At 35.0% G+C, this 16149-nt stretch overlaps 2 protein-coding genes across 10 annotated transcripts in view; one reads left to right on the top strand and one right to left on the bottom strand.

Moving 5' to 3' along the window:
- LOC106062944 (uncharacterized) overlaps positions 1–2923 on the bottom strand; it is a 56956-nt gene extending 54033 nt beyond the window's left edge. For all 4 annotated transcript variants that reach the window (XR_008775866.1, XR_008775864.1, XR_008775865.1 and 1 more), the window contains exon 1: positions 2775–2923. The gene's annotated coding sequence lies outside the window, so the exon portion shown is untranslated. The remainder of the gene's footprint in view (positions 1–2774) is intronic.
- Positions 2924–3019: 96 nt separating this feature from the next.
- Positions 3020–8697, top strand: LOC106080283 (uncharacterized). Of its 6 annotated transcripts, XR_008775981.1 has the most exons (6): positions 3020–3298; positions 3989–4079; positions 4652–4830; positions 5373–5449; positions 6488–6640; positions 7809–8697. XR_008775981.1 is itself a non-coding variant. In XM_056017803.1 (5 exons), the coding sequence occupies exons 1-4, from the start codon at positions 4016–4018 to the stop codon at positions 6509–6511; spliced, it is 378 nt and encodes a 125-aa protein (XP_055873778.1). In that variant the 5' UTR covers positions 3305–4015; the 3' UTR covers positions 6512–6640; positions 7809–8697. The 6 variants fall into 6 exon arrangements, 1 of the variants encoding a protein (XP_055873778.1); XR_008775980.1 differs by lacking the exon at positions 3989–4079 and having other exon boundaries at positions 3020–3247; positions 4618–4830; XR_008775979.1 differs by lacking the exon at positions 3989–4079.
- The last annotated feature ends 7452 nt before the right edge of the window (positions 8698–16149 follow it).

Genomic DNA, 16149 nt, shown 5'->3' with positions numbered 1-16149 from the left:
TACAGCTACTATCAGTAGTCTAATCACCTGCTGGTAAAGAGATACTTCAAAGACATTTAAACTTCTAAATAGACTAATTGAAAAGCATTTGTTATCACTCAAACACAGCTAACATCTCTGGTAAAACTATTTCATGGAAGATGCCTTTCCAAATCATATTAAGTCCTTAAAGACAATATGTGCACTCATCACACTACAGGTACATCAGACCAGGAGAAAGCTCCAACAGAGATATTTAAAAGCCTCTTTATTCCACTTTCATTCAGGGTGTTTCAAGATCATTCATCATCTTAGTATCATTACAAAATAAAATCAGGGAAGAGCATTTATTTTTGGTAAAATATAGTCTAGCAGATAAGAAGATAATGGGGTTCACTAAGTCCAGGACATACAGCCCAAAGTGTGGGTGCCTGTGCATCAAAATGGACAGAGTGTGCCTGAATGGGAGGAATGCTCAACAAACGTGTGGGATTTCGAAACTATTTTTGCGGAGACAACTGCATTGTATTAAGCTGCCTAACTGACATCGGGCTTTCAACTATCAGATAGTATCAGACTATATATAGAGAGAATAGTTTTTACCCAGCAGCCTTAGTTAAATCAAATAGATCTAAATATAATATTATAGTTTTTACCCAGCAGCCTTAGTTAAATCAAATAGATCTAAATATAATATTCTAAAAAGTAAATGGCTTAATGTTAAAAACTCTCAAGTAAGTGTTGTGATAAATTAAGTTGGCTGTTGTTTGGGTGTTGTTGGTTAGACTCTGAGTTAAATCATCTAGTAATGGTAAGTAGCAGTGGCGTCACTAGGGTGGTGCGGTCTGCACCGGGTGACACCTGTTAGGGGGTGTGGGGGACACCCAAATAAAAAAATGAACTTTATGAATAACTGACAATTTAAAAAAATGACAGTGGCTAAATATTGCAACATGTTATTCACAATTAATAAATAGATCTATATGCTTTTTTTTTCATTTCGACTATGAAATTATTTCAAAATGCTATATTATTCTTAATATATCAAGGAAAACGTGAAACCCTATTTTCAGATGTATACCAGCTGCATGTATGTGTATAAACACTGCTTTGATTTTTTAAAATGTTTTAATTGAATTTAGTTTGTAGTTAGCACCGTAATATCAGGACGCCAACATATAGTCCCTGTTTAACAAACGACCACATTCTTCCGGCATAAATATTATTGAAATCTCACATGCAAATAATGTAAATTCAGTAGAATCGGAAAGTAAATAAGTGGCCATAGAGAGATTTCTGAAGATGATTATGTAATTTTTCTGTAAATGAACCTCTAACCAAGATAAAGGAAATGTTACAATGTGGCAGTCGAATCATATACTTGATTATTTTAGGGGATTTTTCTACTTGGCTAATGCCAAGAATGATTCTGATGCTTCCATTGCTTCCTAATGGGGACGATTTAGTCACTTAATAGCAAAAAACTGTATTCTTTTGTTGCCGTAAAAACGACTATTTTAACTATTTGTATTGAAATAAAGTCTGCTATTGGAATATTAAAAGACATGAAGAATTCATCTGGATTTGAAAAAAAAAAAGTTGTTGAGATCAACTTAATATCTTAAAATGTCTAAAATGTCATGTGTAACTGTGAACACATCCTTAATCTTTGGAATCGAAGACATTGCCATTGATCTATAGTTCAATTTTACAACAATGCAACCATAAGTAAATTACTGTTTTTTTTTTCAAACTTGAAAACTTATAATTAAGTTAGGCATTTGCTAAATAAAAGATTTAATTAGTCACCACTTTGACAATATTTTAAAGATAGGCCTACTCTTGTGTATATTTGGCCTTCTAGTACATCTTCTCCCCCCTCCCCCCCCCCCCCAAAAAAAAAAAAAAGTAAAGATAGGTAAAATAAAAGACCTTAAGCTGAGCCTCTAGTGGCAATAATTTCAGAACGAAAAAAAAAGTATTTCAATCATATACAAAAAATGAGAGGCAAAAAGCTATTTTCGGAAAAAGAATGTTGACCACATAGATTGAGTGAACATTATACACATATCTATTAGATAGCTATTCTATATGGTTGTCAATAAATTTCATAAACTTCTCCATGTTTCCAGACATTGAAGCTGCATTTTCATATCTTTGGGCTCCACATATAAATTCATAGTCAATTGCAAAGCGACTATGGATCATCTCATACATAGAGAGAGAGAGAGAGAGAGAGAGAGAGAGAGAGAAAGATGGATAGTGGAATACCAAAATATCTTAATTATAACTGTTAAAGAAAAGAAAAAAAAACACAAAAAAAAGTGGTTTATTATGAAATATAATATTGTAAAATTGAAACTTGAAAGTGACAGTTTTTCCCATTGTTTTATCAATAAGATCACCTGACTAAATGTTCTTTGTTTACGATTGGTGAATGAGGTCCATTACCCAATTATTATTTTGAAATGTAGCAATGCGTTGTTTGGAATCAAAATACAAAATAATCAAAAATGAATTAGCAGAAAATTAATAAGATAAAAAGCAGCTATTGCTGTGCAAAAAAATGTAGTAAAATTATTCATGTTTTTTTCACATGCACTAGATTCTAGATAGTAGTAGATCTACTAGATCTAGATCTATTCTACTTTTTCTAGCTAGATCTAGATTAGATATTCATATTGTCATATTCGCCTACCTAATCTAGACTAATGTCACTAATGAGATCATCATGACAGATCATGTCACAGTGTCACACTAATACTAGACAACAAAGCATTGACATAACCAAATACCTTCAAACAAGTAAACTTAATGTTCTTTTGTGTGTGTATTCATCTCTAAGATGCAGACAGTTAAACTAGGTTGCAAGTTATTAACTCAATCAGTGCGGAGAGTCTATCCCATAGACGGTCGGACTGTCCTAGTAAACGCAAAGACGTTCTTACCGTACCTTTGTTTCGTTGCATTTTTAAATTAAAATTTTTAATTAACAACAGTGGAACTATTTTTACTTTATAAAAGAGTTCTTCGTCCTTTATTTACATAGAAATTAGGAGCTTTTGGCTTTAATCACCTTTATTTAGACATTTACAATGTTTACTACTGAAGAAACTTTATAATTATTCTAAAATTTATCACAAATAAATAGTGATAATGACGAATGGATCTAGACCTAAATATATTATCATATATACATTAGAATTTTAACAATTAAGATCCAGGTTCTGAGCCTGAGGACAGTGACTCATGACAGTGACTGAGTGAGGTACTCGTCTGTAACTACTGCTCTGGCAGTACTGGTTAGTGGTAGGCAAAGGTGACGGTCTAAATTACTCTAAATTTAGCGTATTTATTATATATTTAATATATCTTCTTAAATCTTCTATATTATTAGTATTTAGATCTAAATATATTATTGTCAGTAGGCTAGGTCAGGTGTAGAGTGTAGTAGTGTAGTCTGTAATCGAGGTTGACTAGGTCACTAGATTTAGATATCTAAGCTTTTATCTCTAGACTGACTAGACTTGTCACTTGGACTCTAGTCACTATAGACTACTCTAAGTCTAGATCTAGATATAATGATATATGATATCATATACTAGATCTATCTCTAGATCTAAGCTTATGATTAATACAAAGAAAGGAAATGGTAGATCTACATCAAATAATCATCCACTGTTGGCATATTTTGCCCATTTTCTTTTTTTTTTTTAGTATTGTTTATCTGTAAAAATCTACAACATCATGGCTATGCTTGTCCAAGACACACCCACAATGTTTACTACTGAAAAGGCTTTATTATTGTTTTATTTATACTTCTATGAATTGTAATAATGAAGATTTAGATCTTGATCAAGATTTAGCAAAAGATGAAGCAGACTTAGACATTATTAGCATTTAGATTTAGATCTAGTTCTAGTATTGCCTTAGCCTTAGGCTAGGTCTTTAATGTAGATCAAGGTTGACTAGATGATAGATCTATACTTTTATCTTTATACCTGGGTAGATTCCTATAGATCCAAGCCTAAGATGAATGAAAACAACAGAAATGGCAGATCTAAATCCAATATTCATCCACCATGATGGGCCTTTTCTTGGTACCGGTATATTTTCTAGCAATTTTTTTAGTATTGTTTTTTGGTAAAAATCATCACCATCACTAAACTGGTTCAAGTTGCACTCCAAAAAAAGGTTTACTACTAAATAAAAGTAAAATATAAAACTATTCTAGATCCATAATTTATCACAAAGGAACAGTAATACTGATCTATTAGATGTCTAAATCTAGGGTAATATTTGAAGATAGTGAGTTATAATCCTTTTGGGTTGGTAGATTTTTCATTCGAGGTTCAATTTGAGCAGACGTGTTCCTGAAGTGCTTAGCAGTAAAACTTTAAAAAAATATCCCTCCATATAAAATATTTACTATTCGGATCAGCAATCCCACCAATAAACACTTTTCCCATTACAAGATATTATAAACTAATCATTAAAATATAAACCAGAAGTCCACAGGCTAAGGTTTATAATTCAGAGTGAAACAAATCACTATTTTGGTTAAAAAGAAAATATTTAAAAAAAAAAAGTTCAGCCTGTAAATGACGAAACAAATAGTTCTATACTATTCAACTTCAGGTGGTCTGCTAATGTACAAGTATTTTTATCTCAGCTGGTCTGAGCAAGGAGACATCTCAGTATGCTACGGTAGCCACAGGTGTTGTAAAAGTCATGATGACCTTCATATCTGCTCTGATCATGGACCGGGCAGGCAGAAGAACTCTGCACATGATTTGCCTCGTGGGCATGTGTATCTCCTCAGTAGTACTAGTTGTTTACCTTTCACTACAGGTATGTATAGATTACTTACTTAGAGCCTCCCACATCATTCGGTGCATTGGGCAGCAAGCTGTTTCCATAAAAATCAATCTCTATGTATAGATGGCATTCCATTTTTTTTTTAAACTAAATTTTTTTTTATAAAAAACTACAGGGCTACTATTCCTTCATCTATCCCTTAGTCTGTTGGACATAAAAATCAATCTTTATGTATAGATGGCATTCCATTTTTTTTTAAACTAATTTTTGTTTATAAAAAACTACAGGGCTACTATTCCTTCATCTATCCCTTAGTCTGTTGGACAGTTGGGGCACCACACAAAATCTGTCAACCATCTTTCTCCATTCCTCTCTGTCTCTTTCAGTGTCCATTCTTTTATGTTGTCTTCCCATCGTTTTCTCTGTCTGCCTCTTCTTCTTTTTCCTGGTACTGTTCCCTGAAGGAAGGTTTTTGCGAGTCCTAAAGACCTTGTAATATGGCCATAGAGTTTTAGTTTGCTACTATTACAATTTCTTAAAATCCTTTAAACTTTAGCTGATAATTTTTTTTTCAGAAAACATTGCCCTGGCTATCATACATAAGCAATTGTGGCTGTCATCATCTACACCTGTCTCTTTGCTACTGGACCAGGTGGGTTTAGTTTGAAGGCAATTAATTCAAAGCAGTTCATACAAAAAGATTTCAATGTCTACCTGATCATGTGGTATGCCTTTTAGACTGTCATCTCCATGGTCCTAAGTTTGAACCCTGGACCTCGGCATACCTGCTGTCTATTGGGAGGTTTGGGCTAGGACGTAATAATCTTCATTTCTGAATTCATCTAATTTAGGAATATATAAAATTGTTTGTCATACTATGCCATTCTAGCTGGTTCCAGTTGTGATGGAGTTTTTATTTATTTTTAGCTGAGCCTTTCATCTCCAGGGGTTTCTTACCCTGGACTGTCTTGAAATAGTTTTTGGTGTCTTCTTCATGACCCTAATTATTGACTGATTCATTTTTAAGTAGATAATTTATAATGAAATACGTATGCTTATAAAAAAGTTTAATGAATGCATTAAGACGAAAAACATGCAATTCAGTATCACACCCACATTTGTTCATTATCTTTTATATTGTTTCCCAAACTGACTTATTTTTCATTGATTCATGATTAGTTAGGAGCAATAAATAATTACCGGTATTTAAAGTTTCAACTTGATCTGAGAGTGGGGGTGTGAGAAGAAATGTTTAAAATTATCTAAGGGGACCACACTCTACATATTCATCCATATCTGTGAATACTGAGGGATTACTTTCCCTTGTTGATATCGAAAAGATAATTACCATTAATTATTAAACTAATTGGTTACATTTTTTTCATTGATTCATGTCTTTGTCTATGCCAATGAATAATTGTGCAGTTTCAACTTGATTTGAGAAAGGTTGTGGGAGAAATAACCTGTACAAACTTTTTACTAGACAGACAGTGAGTTGAGATAAGCTTTTTAAAAAGCTAACTATGTATAGTTTTATTTGCTATAGATGAGCATCTCTAATAGATGACTGGTGTCTCCTTAATAAGGTCCTTAATGTCTTTGAACTTACAAGAAAGACCCATGTGGAAATGAGTCTAGAAACCTCAGCTTAGGCTTCTAAATCTCTTATGATTTATGATTGATGTTTCAGGAACATTACCTTGGATCATGGTGACTGAGATGTTTGCGCAGGGTCCTAGGTCAGCCTCTGTCAGTGTTTCCATGGTGACTGAGATGTTTGCGCAGGGTCCTAGGTCAGCCTCTGTCAGTGTTTCCGTGGTGATCAATGTTTCCTATTTTACAGGTAAGTACATTTTAAGGGGATCTTAGTAAACAAGTAAAGTACCTGTACCCTTTTCAGGCTTTGGGATGTATAGGACAAATGATTTCATCTGTTTCTATGGTTGACAGGGTGTCTTGTGGCCAGCACAATGACCAACTGCTTTATTTTCCCTAACTAATGTTATTAGAATTGGGTGGACTCAAAGGCGTCCTTAAGATCCGAAATAAAAAATCCCTGTCTTCACTAAGTTTCGTAAGCCAAGCGCTTCAACACTCAGATCTATATCTACTTAATCTACTCCTTCATGCTGTGCTGCTTTTTTTGCTAAATGTTCTATGATTACATAATGACATGCTGTAAAAATAAATTGTCTGTTATATAAAGACAATTGCAGTTTAGTCATTGAAGTAAAGCATTACTTTTTTCTCTATTGTAATCTAATGACTCAGTTAATAGAGCTAACTAATCCTTTTGTTTTTTCAACATTCTTCACCTTCACATATACAAAAACAGCATAATCTATTCTGCATACATCCCAGGTATTGACAACTATGATTTGACTACAATTATTACAATAACCATCATCAGAGTGTCCATTATTTGTATGTAGACAAAGTGATTTAAATTATATCATTTTATACCATATTAAATACTAAGTGATATAATTTTTAAGATAAAATAGGCTCTACTCATGTAGATAAAATTTTAATAGGTTATTAATTTTAAAATATTCAGTTATTGTAAAAACATTTTCAATGCTTGACTATTATTGTCTTCTTGTTTGGATGTAATTATTATAAGCATAATATTTATCTAGTGGGTAGCTATGGTGGGGGCAGGGGGGTCCAAATTTGAAAATCTCCCAGACCCCTACTTGAGGGGTCGTCCAAATGAGTGTCCGAAATTTTTTGTGCATTAAATATTAAGCCAATGACATTTTATCTTGTTATTCATGTTGTTATGTAAATTATTGACCATCTTGCATGTATTCCACACATTAGACTTATCTATTTATTAAGTGCATTATCTCAAGTCATGATGTCAAATGTCAACGCAAAGGAACCCCCTGAAAAAGGCCAAGCCCCCAGGACCCCTAAATCCCTTACTACGCTACTGTATTTATCAGAGATGATTTTTCATGATGAAAAATTGAATTATTACTAAACTACTTTTTTTTTTTTCCTTACAGAAGTCACTAGAAACATATTCCTTTCTGCCTTTCCCCGTCATGCTGTTGTTGTTCTTCATCTTCACCTATATGTTTGTCCCAGAGACCAAAGGCAAAAGTATTTCTGAGATTAACCCAGCTGTTTAAATCTCCCACTATGGATAGATCAGAATCCAGAAATTCCTACGAAAGCTCAAAGAACAGATACAGCACCCTAGTCTTGATAATTGATCCACCTCTCTCAGAAAAGTGACGGAATATTATATCGAGTCCAGCTACTTATAGAATTTAGGTGGCTGAACAATTTTGGCTGCCGTTTTATTTTTTGAAATGTTAGTCTTTTGATTTAGTTTCATGTTGTTGGATAAATTTGTTATTTATAACATTTTATTATAATATATACAGGGCTTTCATTATTATATCAATGCAAATACAATTAATCAGTTTTAAAAAATATATTCATCATTTTAAATGACAACTTTTGTTATATTGTTCTAAATATGTATGATCATGTATCAACATACCTCAATAGAATTGTGATAACACACCACAACAGTTGTTTATGAGATACCATTTAATACATTTAAAGGAGGCCAGAGACTTTTTTTCCAATAAAGTGATTTAAAACTATGTACCCCTTCAGTCTTTTATATTATATTTATAAAACTAATTAAAGCAGCTTTATTCTGGCTGACAATGTCTGTGCTGGATGTGGCAAAATATGTAAGTTGCAGCTGGGGTTAGGTAGCCATGGGAAATACTGCTTTCATTACATCTTCAGACTTGAAGACAAGCCTTGTTATTATTAATCTGGTCAGTGATTTCAGTGCAATATGAACACTAATGTTTTGTGTAACTATTTTTCAATAAGATTGTTTTCTATTAAAAATATTTTTATTATAAGTTTCAACTTTTATTAGCATTAATTACTTGAATGAGATTGTGAGATTCTGTTTTCAGTTATTTAATATTGATATTTTTCATGTCAATCTATTGTTTTGGATGTTCCTTTGTAATTGAAGATTATTATATCCTACCCCAAACTTCCTGCAGGACAGGGTTTGAGCCCAGGAAATTTGAGATGACAGTCCAGAGCATGTAACACGCCACCAGTCAACCCAAAGGCCCAATATTGGTCCTGTATGAGCATCTTAAATATATACTGGTGACTTGAAAACAAATTAGAACTTTTTTTCTATTTAGTTTTTAGGAAAAATAAAATAATCAAAAGTTATTCCAGTAAGTAATGTACCCTTTCATACCTTGGGGCAGATGATGTTAATGTCATCTGTCTCTGTGGCTTCCTGTTAATGAGGTTGTCATGTGACCAGCACAACGACCAACCGCCTTTACTTTTTCTCGACTAGTGTCAGGCACCCATTAGAGTTGGCAGACTCGGGTGCCCTATATATCCCTTAAATAAAAAATCCCAGTCCAGATTTGAACCTGGGATCTCTCGGTTATGCAGCCAAGCTGGGACCCAATGGTTCTGCAGCCAAGTGCTTTACCACTCAGCCACTGCGTCTCCTAAAAGGTATCCAATCTTACATTAAGCTGCGTAAAACTAAATGTTCCTGAACCACTCAGACCATTTTTTTTTTAGTAGATTTAAACAAACAGTTCACCAGAAATTAAACACTAAATGATGTAGCAACTTCTCCTTCATGGTCAAAGACTAGCACAATCTCATTTCTCATGAACTTGAAGATGCCTTTTTTTTTTGTTTACTTTTAAATTGCTTTTGTGTAGTGCAACTGTCATTGTAGTATGCTCAGGGCACTAAGGCCCAATCTCTTTTGGACCAGTGGGGGGAAGTGAAGATCGGGGTGAAGGTTTCCATACTGTCATTAGGTACTCGGCTAACTCAACATGGCTTGAGTAGGATTTGAACCTGAGCCCCCTTGATAGGTGGCCAACTGGTTTATTCCTCTCAGCCACATATACCATTAATAGATAAAATTCTTCGGTCACCACCATCATCACCGCTTGGCTGTTTACCAAAGTAAAGGGATTGTTAAAGAGCTTGATTAATTAAATCTATTAATCAATGATTCATTTGATGTCCACCAGTTATTTGTTTTATGAGAAGGTAATGATTTCCCTTTGTTTAAAAGCTTTCTAGGCAGCATGAAGTTATTCCTTGACAATTAGAACTGCAAAACTGCCTGAGTGTATGCTATGTGGTACTGACTGTCATCACAAGGGTCCTAGGGTCCTGAAATCCCACCTGTTGCTGTGCCTTAAGAACTTGGCCTCTCTGGTCACAAAAGAAGTTGTAAGGGGCAAAGGTCATCAATTTTGTTGATATGACCTTAGACAACGTATTACGACATAAACACAGTCGTGTGTTTTTGTGTTGACAGTGAGAACAGGTTAGCTATGCAGTGTGAAGGATGCAGGATAAGTGTCATTGTTGTTAGCGGTCTTAGGTAGGGGAGACAACTTTAAGGAATACCAGATTGAAAAGACATGTTATGTAGGGAGTTAGTTGGAGTTAAATGTCCTGAGGATATGGGGTTGGCAAAACACTAGGAATGAAGCCAAACATCCTCGGAATGTAGGGTTGGACAGACGCCGTGAATGGCGCCAAATGTCTTGAGGATGTAGGGTTGGAAAGATGTCTCACCAGCAGACTTGTACAGTTAGACTTCAATTTGTTTCTTCACTATCTCTGTATTCTCTGATAGTACCATTTATGTTGACATAGTCAGGTGTAAATCGTCGTCTTTCTGGTGGTGTAGGCATGTTCCAGGAATGCAGTCTCAATTGCTCAGGTTTCCAAAAATGTCTTCCCACATAAAGAAAATCAAATAGGCCTATCGTGGGGTTACAATTCTGGAGTTTTTGGGGGACAAACTGTTGAAAATGCTTTGCAATCTGATCCAATGGGGGGGGGGGGTAACAATTCTGAGTCTTTGCGAAATAAACTGTTGACAATTACTCTGCAATGAGTTGTAGTGTTTCTCTCACACTCAGTGTGCACCACATAAACCCAGGAGTGACTCAAGGGTGACATGTGACCTAAAGTTGTGTCAGACGTTAAGAAAACAAAAAAAAAAGTCTCTATTCACAGCAAACTTGTGACCAGATCAAATAAATACACATCGTTTCCTTCTGGTCGCTAGATCAAAAGTCAAGTAGTACAAACTTTTCTGCCAAAGTGTTCAACACAGGTCCACTTCGTTGTTCACTCTGTTAGACACTTTATTTATAGTTTAGTTATTTAGCGACGCACCATAGAAGACGCATATTGAACGGGACTAGTGACGTTTGGGATATGTTGGGTTAGAGACCGGAAAATCAGTTAGCGATATGATCCTCTAGGGTAACGACGTGTTTAGTGACAGAGACGTTTACTGTGGCCTTTTCTTAGAATAAATACATGTTACATTGTTCTTCAGCGTTGACTACATCTCTTTACTAGTTAAAACCGATGTGTTTGTTTTGTCTGGATTGTTGATCAACTACACGAAATACACCCGAACAATAACACCCAAACGCTTGCAGAGTAATTGGTTGAAATTCAACAGTCATCCATAGTTGACCTCAAGACAGCCTGAACAAGCAACATCACAACTCTCACAGGTCAACGACAGTTCTACATAGTGCGGATGCTCCTTTAGAGTTGAAGATAATCTATTTCCTAGTCCAAACCTCCCACAGGACGAGTGTATGGCAGCGGGCAGGGTATGAACCCGGGACCATCGAGACTACCGAACCACACTCCAGCGCGCATACTGCACGGCCAGGCTAGCCTTTCAAAATATGCTTTACAACTCTCTCCTGGACCTTTAGAAAGTAGTGTCCTAACTATACTAGCAGCTTTACACGTGTAGTTTTAAAATTCATGCAGCATCTAAAAGCAGGTCACAACTTCTCCCTCATCAACAAACATATTCGTCGCTGCGTTTCCATTTAAGTCTTTCCACAAGCCATCTTATATAATACAGACGTTACTTTAAAAAAGATAATTAGCTATACTAGACTTCCAGATGCGGCGCAGTTAAAAGCCTCAAAACTTAGTTGTAAATTTTTCTCTCTGAGGTTTCTAGTAAACAGACAAGTTTCCCCTTCCTCCTCCAAGTCTCCAAGAATGTGCGACGCCATGTTTTGAGGCCTAAATTGACCACCTTGCTTTCGTTTTCCTTTTTTCGGCTTCCTACGTCTTGCCTACGAATAGGCCTAGGCCCCGTGAACCTAGCACAACGTTCGGTCACCACCATTTCCCTTTTTTTTTTTTTTTTTTTACAATAAATTTTCAATGTCCAGTACAAATAAAAACTAAAATTAACATCATTAAGTCGTGTAAATCTTTTAAGATTTTTATTTTTTTCCTCAGACGATCAAGGACACATTACATAACACGAGAAATATCCTTTCTGACGAGAGTCCAAAACTATTAGCCCACTGTCTGGGCAGTTTTGTCGAGTCTTTGTGTATGTAATATTGTATTATTTCGAATAAACTGGCTTTTAGCGAAGAAACTATTTTGTGTACATTTTTCACCTTTCTTCTGACCTCGTACAGACGTCTCGCGACTTCATTGAATAAATTAATTTTTTTTTCGTTGTGAACAATGTCGTTTTTTTTAAAAAAATTAATACTCATATATGGATTTAATTACTTTTTTCTTGAGTTGGTTGTCCAAATGCTTTTAAATCTATCTATCTATATATAACTGTACCATAGTTCTGGACTAGGCTGTCACTAAGCCTAACAGCTACTGTAAGAATGAAGCGATACGATTGGTCAAATCGAGTTTTTAAAAGTAGCCCATTGTTGAGGCAAGGGAAATAATAAGGAGATTATCAATTTACATCTTGACTTTTTTTGTTCTCTCCCTTCGCTAGCGAAGATTTAATAATATTCTTTTTTAAAAGGAGCACTCAAAGCGTCGTGATTCACAGTGTATTAGGGCTACTAATGTAACGTATTATTCGAAATAATGTAATAGCCTACATCCGTATACAGTGCTTCTAGTAGGCTTCATCCTTCATAGGGGCATACACAAGATATTCAACAACAAAAAAGAACAATTCTGTCAGAACGTGGACAAATAATTACGGAGATAAAGAGTTAAACCAAAGTACAAAGAGACTTTGCTAAAATATGAAGCAATTTTGTTGTTCAGAAAGATATTGAATTACCTTTAAACAAATAAACGCGATGCTCTGAGATCATATAGCCTAAAATTGTGTGTGTAACCAACTCGAAGATGTCGACACTCGAACAGGATCTACAGGTTATTGAAAAAGCAGCAGACGACTTGGTGAGGTGGCCAGACAAAAGAATCGAGGATGAAGAGTTGGATTTGTCCATTTAATTTTATATGCCCGAGCACATGGATAGGAGTTAGGAGTGAAACTGAATCCGATGAGAACATGGATAGGAGTTAGGAGTGAAACTGAATCTGATGAGAACATGGACAGGAGTTAGGAGTGAAACTGAATCTGATGAGAACATGGATAGGAGTTAGGAGTGAAACTGAATCTGATGAGAACATGGATAGGAGTTAGGAGTGAAACTGAATCTGATGAGAACATGGATAGGAGTTAGGAGTGAAACTGAATCCGATGAGAACATGGATAGGAGTTAGGAGTGAAACTGAATCTGATGAGAACACGCAGCAGATGATGTGATAAATATAAAATTTTAAAGATGTAAAGTTTATTGACAGGGGTGTATCTTTTAATTATGCTTTCTTGTACGAACGAACGAGGTCACTGAATATTAAGTTTTAAAAATCATGAAAGGAATTATTCGTGTAGCAAACCAAGCAGGTGCGGTGGCTAAGCGGTAAAGCGCTTGGCTTCCGAACCGAGGTCCCGTGTTAGAATCCTGGTGAAGACTGGGATTTTTAACCCAGCTCTAATGGGTACCAGACATAACTGACATTAGTTGGGGAAAAGTAAAGGCGGTTGGTCGTTATGATGGTCACATGGCACCCTCGTTAAACGTGGGCCACAGAAACAGATGACCTTTGCATCATCTGCCCCCATAGGTCTGAAAGGGGAACTTTACTTTTTTTTTTAAACCATGAAGGCTACCTACTATTAGAAATGCATTATAATAATAATAATAATAATAATAACCGAGGGGATAATAACAACTGACCTCACAGACACCTTCAAGGCCCTTAACATTCCTAGGAACATCTTCGTTGCCTGTCAGAGGGCGGTACTGCTGCAGACCTGCCACATCACCAGAAAATTCCTCAGTGGAAACTGTTAAAGGGACTACGATGAATTTTGTTTCTCTTTAGCGAAACTCGACCCTGGCAGTGCCAGAGAATGACTACTCGTTCATTTCTAACATAATAATAATAATAATAATAATAATAATAATAATAATATGGAAATTTGTCTTACAATTTGTACATTACACCAAACAAAAAACATTATAACTATAAGAAACCAAAGTGTACATTCACACCAGACTCACGCAGTTATGATACATAAACCCAGTTTTCGCCACAATATCAAACTTTACATAATGAGTTTAAGGATATATATAATTCGATACCCTTCAAATGGCACGTAATATGGTGGCCGGATTGCATAGAAATGTCTGGCCCTGTCAAGTTGATACCTTAAACAATTATTTATTGTACCTTACAAAACATGAATCAATAAACGAAAATACCCAATTAATTGTTGGGAATTAATTATTTTGTTTGATTTAGAATAAGGGAAATAACTTGTACATTATTGGTAGATATAGTTTTAAGAACGGAGTTCTTCCCCCACCCTTTTAAAAAATAATTTGCGTGTTATTGTTATTGGTCCTACCACAAATGTCCTGGAACGTAACGATTTACAACAGTCATGACACAAGTTATGAAAAATCACGTTAGCGGGGATGAAAATAGTAGGCCTATACATTTCAAAAAGTGCTACTTAACCCCAGAAATTGTTAATAGTTCATTTGGTTGTCCTTTTTTCCGGCTATAGATAGGCCCGGCTACATGTCCTTACATGCCAAACGAAGATACAGGGTTTCTTCCGAAGGCAGCCGTCTCCAGTTTCCATGGAAGCCTGGGAGCTAAGAAAAAAAATCCTAAAACACAATCCGATTTATTTTTGTTGGTGCGTTTACCAACTGACTGATCAGTACGAATTCCTCTTGTTCTAATGTTTAAAAGTCCAACACTATATAGGCCTACTTATAACTGGGCTAATCAAAAGAATCATATACTTTACTTACGGAAAAGTAAGATATGCAAGAAATTCATTTTCTGGCTTGAAATTTGGTTTTGTATTAGGTCACAGATGCAGAATCGGTGAAATGGATAGTTTATCTATAACAATTATTGCTTCCCTTTTCTTGAAGAATCAAAATCTTATTAAGTTTAAGAAGAATAAGGACATAACCTATTATTTGTTATTTAATTTAAGGTAAAAGAGGCTATAATGTGTTTTCTTCTAATCCAAACATTTTTTTTCACACTTTGATTCGAAACACCAAAGTTTATTCCAATCAGTCTCTATATTTTGGCATCAATAAACTCAGATTTTAATTCTATATTAATTAATATTAACTAAATTCTAAGATCCCCAAATTTGAAATTCTGTTTTCTTACATAAAAAGACAGCTAAATGGAATGAAATTGGGTAAGAATTATTGGAAAATGGACACGCAGATTAAATACAGCGCGCTAGTTTCATATCAAATATCAAAATAAAGATGTAATGACCACAAAAACAGCGAGTTTTTCGGATTCATGAATCATGTAATGTCCAAAATAAATAAATTACTCTAAAAGGCGTTTTTAATGCGATATCAAACTATAAATCTATATATAGATCTATATATACTGAAGAGAATGCTATTTGTGGACCGGATTATACTTGGTAATTCCCGATTTTTACTCCCAGTCCGACCGTGCTATAGTATGGTGTAGTATTGGAAGATTTTTATCGTTTAGAAAAGAAAAATCTTATTAGCCTACTATCATTTACAATGAAAACAAAAAAATGCTAGCAATTTAATCTAATAAAAAAAATAAATGATTTGTTTTACAAATAAATAACTAATTTTGTGTCATTGTGTCATCCCTTTGTCAAGTCAACGCCCCCTACCACTACAGTGTGCTGAGTGGGGCGGGTTCAAAAACATTGACGTATTCCGTGTTTACAAAACTTTGTTGTGTGTTCATCCGGAAGGTGTGTGACAGACTAACCAATCACATCTTCTTTTACTTTCAAGCTACGTAGAAGTACATAGTACCATGTGTTGGGACTGACTAGCTATTACTGGCGGTTAAAATATAAATAAGTGAGCAGTGCTCATTACTTCAAATCACTACCTTAGAAAAAAACTGTTAGTAATACTATTACTATATATCCAGAATAGTCCAGATATC

Source organism: Biomphalaria glabrata, chromosome 18, assembly GCF_947242115.1.
Source record: "Biomphalaria glabrata chromosome 18, xgBioGlab47.1, whole genome shotgun sequence".
In the NCBI taxonomy this organism is placed as follows: domain Eukaryota; kingdom Metazoa; phylum Mollusca; class Gastropoda; family Planorbidae; genus Biomphalaria; species Biomphalaria glabrata.
This window is presented reverse-complemented; position numbering and strand designations above follow the sequence as displayed.

What these genes read in the sequence shown, in the direction of transcription:
- LOC106080283 (XM_056017803.1), top strand. Translation starts at nt 4,016, where the DNA reads ATGAAAACAACAGAAATGGCAGATCTAAATCCAATATTCATCCACCAT. An exon ending in CCATGATGGGCCTTTTCTTG is followed by an intron (nt 4,080 to 4,617) that starts GTACCGGTATAT and finishes ATTCAACTTCAG; the next exon opens with GTGGTCTGCTAATGTACAAG. An exon ending in TCTCTTTGCTACTGGACCAG is followed by an intron (nt 5,450 to 6,487) that starts GTGGGTTTAGTT and finishes TTGATGTTTCAG; the next exon opens with GAACATTACCTTGGATCATG.